The sequence below is a fragment of the Caretta caretta genome, chromosome 1 (genome assembly GCF_965140235.1).
Source record: "Caretta caretta isolate rCarCar2 chromosome 1, rCarCar1.hap1, whole genome shotgun sequence".
Taxonomy (NCBI): domain Eukaryota; kingdom Metazoa; phylum Chordata; order Testudines; family Cheloniidae; genus Caretta; species Caretta caretta.
This window is the reverse complement of record NC_134206.1, coordinates 23,350,656-23,359,379: the sequence shown is the minus strand read 5'-3', so window position 1 is coordinate 23,359,379 and position 8,724 is coordinate 23,350,656. Positions and strand designations below refer to the sequence as shown.

The window sequence follows — 8,724 nt, the reverse complement described above, 5'->3', positions numbered from 1 at the left end:
GGGGAGAATCTCAGTGGTTGGAGTCATCATTTGCAAGGAATCTCAGTGCCTTGAGCCTTTGTTAAAAGGGAGTTTAACAGAAAAAAAAAGACCATGGGTTTTCCCTCCTGGAGCCCTAGATCCAAATTCTGGTTTAGCTCACATGTGCTCAGGAACATGAGAGTCTATGCTAATCCCTTTTATGCATCTCACAGTAACCACCACACAGACGGATATAACTGGCAGGCTCAAGAGTGGAATAGCAGAGGCAGTGACAAAACACAGAATGATGCCTGCCCTGATAAGAATACTCTCTGATGAGGGGAAATCGTCATCATGGCAAATCCCAAAGGAATGTCACATCCTTGCAGATCAAGCATCACCCGGATGCAGCTCTAGCTAAATCCTTAAGATGGTCTGGCTAGATGTTGTCTATGTCTGTCATTGGTGATCTTATCATACCAGTGAAGCATTAGGCAACCACGTGATTGCTAGCTGTATACCAGCAGTCCTTGGTAAGCAGGCTCTGTAATTTGTTGGTCTTCCATCTGGGTTCGGCCATGAATATTCTCACTGCTGCGTTTGTCTTGCCACTTAATATGGAACTGCAGACAAAGATGGTGCCAATTGAAAATGTCCTTCTGCTGCTCTACAGCCATCCATGTTTCACTACTGTACATTGGACCTGGTGTAACTGCAGTTCAAAAGATCTTTGGCTTCACAGCAAGATTGATATCATGAATTCCCCATCATGGCCACTGAAGGGCCTGGAATGTGGCAATCGATAGGACACAAAGCCACCACAAAATTAGAAATTAATTAGGATCTCATTTTTGTCACTATGTGAAGCAGAAGAGGAGCAGCAGTGCCTGGTAGAGAGAAATAGCTAGAATTCCTTAGTCTTAATCCCAGCGCTGACACCAACTCCCTTGAGCAAGTCACTAAGCCCTGGTCTACACTAGGACTTTAGATCGAATTTAGCAGCGTTAAATCGATTTAAACCTGCACCCGTCCACACAATGAAGCCCTTTATTTCGACTTAAAGGGCTCTTAAAATCGATTTCCTTACTCCACCCCTGACAAGTGGATTAGCGCTTAAATCGACGTTGCCGGCTCGAATTTGGGGTACTGTGGACACAATTCGATGGTATTGGCCTCCGGGAGCTATCCCAGAGTGCTCCATTCTGACCGCTCTGGACAGCGCTCTCAACTCAGATGCACTGGCCAGGTAGACAGGAAAAGAACCGCGAACTTTTGAATCTCATTTCCTGTTTGGCCAGCGTGGCAAGCTGCAGGTGACCATGCAGAGCTCATCAGCAGAGGTGACCATGATGGAGTCCCAGAATCGCAAAAGAGCTCCAGCATGGACTGAACGGGAGGTACGGGATCTGATCGCTGTTTGGGGAGAGGAATCTGTGCTATCAGAACTCCGTTCCAGTTTTCGAAATGCCAAAACCTTTCTGAAAATCTCCCAGGGCATGAAGGACAGAGGCCATAACAGGGACCCGAAGCAGTGCCGCGTGAAACTGAAGGAGCTGAGGCAAGCCTACCAGAAAACCAGAGAGGCGAACGGCCGCTCTGGGTCAGAGCCCCAAACATGCCGCTTCTATGATGAGCTGCATGCCATTTTAGGGGGTTCAGCCACCACTACCCCAGCCGTGTTGTTTGACTCCTTCAATGGAGATGGAGGCAATACAGAAGTAGGTTTTGGGGACGAAGAAGATGATGAGGAGGAGGTTGTAGATAGCTCACAGCAAGCAAGCGGAGAAACCGGTTTTCCCGACAGCCAGGAACTGTTTCTCACCCTAGACCTGGAGCCAGTACCCCCCGAACCCACCCAAGGCTGCCTCCTGGACTCAGCAGGCGGAGAAGGGACCTCTGGTGAGTGTACCTTTTAAAATGCTATACATGGTTTAAAAGCAAGCATGTGAAAGGATTACTTTGCCCTGGCATTTGCGGTTCTGCCTTTGCAAAAGGTTTCTGGGGAGGGCAGCCTTATTTCGTCCTTCATGGTAGGACACTTTACCACTCCAGGCCAGCAACACGTACTGGGGAATCACTGTAGAACAAAGCATTGCAGTGTATGTTTGCTGGCATTCAACCAAAATCCGTTCACGCGGTGGGAGGAGGCAAAATGCGACCTTGTAACGAAAGCACATGTGCTATGTATGTAATGTTAACTTTCAAGGTTTACCCTGAAAGAGTGTAGCCACTGTTTTATAAAATGTGTCTTTTTAAATACCGCTGTCCCTTTTTTTTTCTCCACCAGCTGCATGTGTTTCAATGATCACAGGATCTTCTCCTTCCCAGAGGCTAGTGAAGCTTAGAAAGAAAGAAAAACGCACTCGCGATGAAATGTTCTCCGAGCTCATGCTGTCCTCCCACACTGACAGAGCACAGACGAATGCGTGGAGGCAAATAATGTCAGAGTGCAGGAAAGCACAAAATGACCGGGAGGAGAGGTGGAGGGCTGAAGAGAGTAAGTGGCGGGCTGAAGAGAGTAAGTGGCGGGCTGAAGACAGGGCTGAAGCTCAAAGGTGGCGGCAGCGTGATGAGAGGAGGCAGGATTCAATGCTGAGGCTGCTGCAGGACCAAACCAGTATGCTCCAGTGTATGGTTGAGCTGCAGCAAAGGCAGCTGGAGCACAGACTGCCACTGCAGCCCCTCTGTAACCAACCGCCCTCCTCCCCAAGTTCCATAGCCTCCACACCCAGACGCCCAAGAACACGGTGGGGAGGCCTCCGGCCAACCAGCCACTCCCCCACAGAGGATTGCCCAAAAAAAAGAAGGCTGTCATTCAATAAATTTTAAAGTTGTAAACTTTTAAAGTGCTGTGCTTAAAGTGCTGTGTGGCATTTTCCTTCCCTCCTCCACCACCCCTCCTGGGATACCTTGGTAGTCATCCCCCTATTTGTGTGATGAATGAATAACGAATGCATGACTGTGAAGCAGCAATGACTTTATTGGCTCTGCAAGCAATGATTAAAGGGAGGAGGGGAGGGTGGTTAGCTTACAGGGAAGTAGAGTGAACCAAGGGGCGGGGGGGTTCATCAAGGAGAAACAAACAGAACTTTTACACCGTAGCCTGGCCAGTCATGAAACTGTTTTTCAAAGCTTCTCTGATGCATACCGCGCCCTCCTGTGCTCTTCTAACCGCCCTGGTGTCTGGCTGCGCGTAACCAGCAGCCAGGCGATTTGCCTCAACCTCCCACCCCGCCATAAACGTCTCCCCCTTACTCTCACAGATATTGTGGAGCACACAGCAAGCAGTAATAACAGTGGGAATATTGGTTTCGCTGAGGTCTAAGCGAGTCAATAAACTGCGCCAGCGCGCCTTTAAACGTCCAAATGCACATTCTACCACCATTCTGCACTTGCTCAGCCTGTAGTTGAACAGCTCCTGACCACTGTCCAGGCTGCCTGTGTACGGCTTCATGAGCCATGGCATTAAGGGGTAGGCTGGGTCCCCAAGGATACATATAGGCATTTCAACATCCCCAACAGTTATTTTCTGGTCTGGGAATAAAGTCCCTTCCTGCAGCTTTTGAAACAGACCAGAGTTCCTGAAGATGCGAGCATCATGCACCTTTCCCGGCCATCCCACGTTGATGTTGGTGAAACGTCCCTTGTGATCCACCAGAGCTTGCAGCACTATTGAAAAGTACCCCTTGCGGTTTATGTACTCGCCGGCTTGGTGCTCCGGTGCCAAGATAGGGATATGGGTTCCATCTATAGCCCCACCACAGTTAGGGAATCCCATTGCAGCAAAGCCATCCACTATGACCTGCACATTTCCCAGGGTCACTACCCTTGATATCAGCAGATCTTTGATTGCGTGGGCTACTTGCATCACAGCAGCCCCCACAGTAGATTTGCCCACTCCAAATTGATTCCCAACTGACCGGTAGCTGTCTGGCGTTGCAAGCTTCCACAGGGCTATCGCCACTCGCTTCTCAACTGTGAGGGCTGCTCTCATCTTGGTATTCATGCGCTTCAGGACAGGGGAAAGCAAGTCACAAAGTTCCATGAAAGTGCCCTTACGCATGCGAAAGTTTCGTAGCCACTGGGAATCGTCCCAGACCTGCAACACTATGCGGTCCCACCAGTCTGTGCTTGTTTCCCGAGCCCAGAATCGGCGTTCCACAGCATGAACCTGCCCCATTAGCACCATGATGCATGCATTGTCAGGGCCCATGCTTTCAGAGAAATCTGTGTCCATGTCCTGATCACTCACGGGACTGCGCTGACGTCGCCTCCTCGCCCGGTATCGCGTTGCCATGTTCTGGTGCTGCATATACTGCTGAATAATGCGTGTGGTGGTTAATGTGCTCCTAATTGCCAAAGTGAGCTGAGCGGGCTCCATGCTTGCCGTGGTATGGCGTCCGCACAGAAAAAAGGCGCGGAACGATTGTCTGCCGTTGCTCTGACGGAGGGAGGGGCGACTGACGACACGGCTTACAGGGTTGGCTTCAGGGAGCTAAAATCAACAAAGGGGGTGCCTGTACATCAAGGAGTATTTCAGGCAGGACTGCACGGAGGGTTCCAATAAGAAATGGTGCACCTAAGTTATCGTTGTTATTGGAACAAGGAGGTTAGCCTGGCCTCTGATTGATACATGGCTAGATTTACCTCGCTGCACCTTCTCTGTGAGTGACTGCAGTGTGACCTAGAGGAATGAGTCCCCTAGACAGGGGAGGAGGCAAATGAGTACAAAACAAATCTGGTCTATTTCTTGTTTTGACCCACTCCATCTATCTTTTACATCTTTGGCTGGCAGCAGACGGTGCAGAAGGACTGCATGCCATCCACATCTCATGGCTGCTTGGCAGAAGATGGTACAGTACGCCTGCTAGCCATCCCCATCTCTTGCCTGCCTGGCAGAAGATGGTGCAATACGACTGCTAGCAATCCTCATCTCTTGCCTGCCTGGCAGAAGATGGTACAGTACGACTGCTAGCAGTCCGTATCGCCTGCCTGCTCACCATAAGACGGTTCAATAGGACTGACTGCAGGACTAAAGAGAATGACCTGGTCAAGTCACTCCAAATTTAGTCCCTGCGCCCATGTCTGCCCAGGCGCTCCCAGCCGACGCGGCCAGGAGCACCTCGGACACGATGAGGACGACTACCAATCGTATTGCACCGTCTGCTGCCAGAAGGCAAGGGGTTGCTGCTACTGTGCAGCAAAGCCGTACCGCGTCTGCCAGCACCCAGGAGACATAGGGTGACGGTTACCTGAGCGGGCTCCATGCTTGCTGTGGTATGGCGTCTGCACAGGTAACTCAGGAAAAAAGGCGCGAAATGATTGTCTGCCCTTGCTTTCACGGAGGGAGGGAGGGAACGGGGGCCTGACGACACGTACCCAGAACCACCCGCGACAATGTTTTAGCCCCATCAGAGCGCTCCATTGTGACTGCTCTGGACAGCACTCTCAGATGCCCGATTGTTTGCCATTGCTCTGACGCTGGGAGGGGCGCTTACAGGGTTGGCTTCAGGGAGCTAAAATCAACAAAGGGGGTGGCTTTACATCAAGGAGTATTTCAGGCAGGACTTCACAGAGGGTTCCAATAAGAAATGGTGCACCTAAGTTATTGTCCCTATTGGAACAAGAAGGTTAGCCTGGCCTCTGATTGATACATGGCTAGATTTACCTCGCTGCATCTTGACTGCAGTGTGATCTAGAAGAATGAGTCCCCTAGACAGGGGAGGGGGGGGAAGCAAATGAGTACAAAACAAATCTGGTCTATTTCTTGTTTTGACCCACTCCATCTATCTTTTACATCTTTGGCTGGCAGCAGACGGACTGCATGCCATCCACATCTCATGACTGCTCGGCAGAAGATGGTACAGCACGACTGCTAGCAGTCCGTATCGCCTGCCCGCTCACCATAAGACGGTTCAATAGGACTGACTGCAGGACTAAAGAGAATGACCTGGTCAAGTCACTCCAAATTTAGTCCCTGTGCCCATGTCTGCCCAGGCGCTCCTGATCGACCTCACAGAGGCGACCAGGAGCACCTCAGACATGACGATGACGGCTACCAGTCGTACTGTACCGTCTGCTGCCACAAGGCAAGGGGTTGCTGCTACTGTGTAGCAATGCCGTACCGCGTCTGCCAGCACCCAGGAGACATAGGGTGACGGTTACCTGAGCGGGCTCCATGCTTGCCATGGTATGGCGTCTGCACAGGTAACTCAGGAAAAAAGGCGCGAAATGATTGTCTGCCCTTGCTTTCACGGGGGGAGGGAGGGAACGGGAGGCTGACGATATGTACCCAGAACCACCCGCGACAATGTTTTAGCCCCATCAGGCATTGGGATCTCAACCCAGAATTCCAATGGGCAGCGGAGACTGCGGGAACTGTGGGATAGCTACCCACAGTGCAACGCTCCGGAAGTCGACGCTTGCCTCGGTACTGTGGAAGCGCTCCGCCGAGTTAATGCACTTAATGCACTTAGAGCATTTACTGTGGGGACACACACACTCGAATTTATAAAACCGATTTCTAAAAAACCGACTTCTATAAATTCGACCTTATTCCGTAGTGTAGACATACCCTCAAACTCCCCATCTCACTCCCCACACCTGTAAAATGGGTGTGTTGATATTAACCTTTTCACAGGCCACATTAATATTTGTAAGATGCTTTGAAGACGAACTGCTAGTATTATTTTCACTAGTTTTGTAGCTGAAACATCAGTGCTCCTGCTCCACACAGTTTATATGGTAATAGGAGGAGTTTATACCTTCTGAGTATTTAGATGTCTGCCATGGTTAGTGTGACCATGGTGCCTGGGGGGTCACTGAGAATTCTTACTCAGGGCAAACTGCAAGGAAAATCCCTAAAACTGTTGGTCTATTCTATAATTAGATAGATTCACCAAGCCAGTAACCAAACAGCTTCTTTAATACCACACTGGTTACCAAGAAGCCAAACTACAGTCCACTTTAAGCAATCCAGCCTTTGGCTCCCATCCAGACAGCCAAGTCTAATATAGTGAGAGATTACTAAAAACCTTGTTCACCATACTTCAAGTTCCACCAATCCCAAGAGACTGGACACCTTGCACACCAAATCAAAGAATGTTTCAGATCTCAGCCAAATGTGCACTTACAGCCAATCCTTATTAACTAAATACAAGATTTATTAATAAAGTAAAAAAGAAAGAGAATTATATATGGTTAAGAGATCAATATACATATGAATGTGTAAAGTCCTTAGGTTAGTTTCATAGCAGAATGGTGAGGCTGCTGATTTGTAAAAGTCTTTCTGGAATCAATTTTAAACAGAGGCCCCCAAACTGTGGGGCACCCCTCCAGGGGGGTCATGGAGGAATGTTCGGGAGGGGGTGCAGTGGGCCAGGCCATCTCCCACAAGGGGTGGGGAGGGAGCGCCACCCATTCCCCTCCGCCCCCAGCTCTGCTCCGGCCCCGCCCCCAGCCACGGCTCCCAGCCCTGTGCCTGGACCTGTCCACAGCCTTGGCCTGGCTCTACATCTGACTGCAGGCCCAGCTGCTGGTCCCCACTGCAGCCTGGCTGTGGGACTGCTCCCAGCCTGTACCCCACCCCCAGCCTCGTCCCCTGGCCACGACTCTGTTCTCAGCCCTGGCCCTGCTCCTGGCCCAGCTCCACTCCCAGCTGCAGCCTCAGCCTTAGCCCCCTTAGCCCTGTCCACCCCCACTCCCCCTAGCCAGAGCCCTACTCCCAGCCCTGGCTCTAAGGTGGGGGGGTAGGGAGCAGGGAGCATGGACAAGGGTAAGGGGGGCCCCTCAAAAGATTGGGGGTACTGGTTTATAGTCCAATAGGCAGTCCATGTGCAGAGTTTGTTCAAATTCTTCCATGAGAATTCCACTGTAAATCTAGAGTAAACCTGGAGACCTCAGTCTTGTAGCTTAGACTTTCCCTGTCAAAGTTTAAGCAGATCTGAGACAAAAAAGGATCAGGCCTGAAAGCTGCATTTCAGCTAACAATTGTCACAGCAGGGCCTTCCTCAGACAAAGAATAGGTAATGTATATTGTTGCTTTGAAGCTAATCTCCTGTTTCCTTTGCATATACAGGTATCTAGTGATATTCATTAACATAAGGATATTAACCATTCAAATGATCAAGACAGTTCATTATGGCATAGACGAGTAGTTCTCAAACTGTGGGTTGGGACCCCAAAGTGGGTTGTGACTCCATTTTAAAGGGGTCACCAGGGCTGGCATTAGACTGTCTGGGGACCAGGGCCGAAGCCCAAGCCCCATTGCCCAAGAGCTCAAGCCCTGGGTGGTGGGGCTCGAGCTTTGGCTTCAGCCCTGGGCAGTGGGGCTCAGGTTACAGGCCCACAGTCCGGGGCTGAATTCATTGGGCTTCTGCTTTGAGCTTTCTTGGGTTCAGGCTTTGGCTTCAGCCCTGGGGCACTGGGGCTCAGGTGGGCTCAGGCTTCGATTCCCCACCTTGGGGTCATATAGTAATTTTTGTTGTTAGAAAGGTGTTGTGGTGCAATGAAGTTTGAGAATGGCTGAGATATAGGTTAACATCCACCCTTGGATTCTCTAACAATACAGGCAAACTTATTAAAGATTCTAGTCTACTTAACATGGCTTTGATACCTATCTACAAAGAACGGCTCTGTTTACCATTTCATTGCCTCCTGTTAAGTTGTTATGGGTCACACACAAGTTGACCAGTCTGTCAGTGTCACAGTTAGGAATGCTGATTCAGTCTATACTTGGCTAGGAGGTTCTGACCATTCCTGATG

At 50.3% G+C, this 8,724-nt stretch overlaps 1 protein-coding gene across 1 annotated transcript; it reads left to right on the top strand.

The window, feature by feature from the left end:
* The first annotated feature begins 1,280 nt into the window (after positions 1 to 1,280).
* LOC142070691 (uncharacterized) lies at positions 1,281 to 2,790 on the top strand. The gene is made up of 2 exons (XM_075124644.1): positions 1,281 to 1,860; positions 2,249 to 2,790. Exons 1-2 carry the CDS (start codon positions 1,281 to 1,283, stop codon positions 2,788 to 2,790), a joined length of 1,122 nt encoding a protein of 373 aa, XP_074980745.1.
* The last annotated feature ends 5,934 nt before the right edge of the window (positions 2,791 to 8,724 follow it).

Bases quoted from the DNA above. Each gene is read 5' to 3' on its own strand.
- LOC142070691 (XM_075124644.1), top strand. From the start codon at position 1,281: ATGCAGAGCTCATCAGCAGAGGTGACCATGATGGAGTCCCAGAATCGC. The intron at 1,861-2,248 runs GTGAGTGTACCT...TTTCTCCACCAG, and splicing joins AGGCGGAGAAGGGACCTCTG to CTGCATGTGTTTCAATGATC.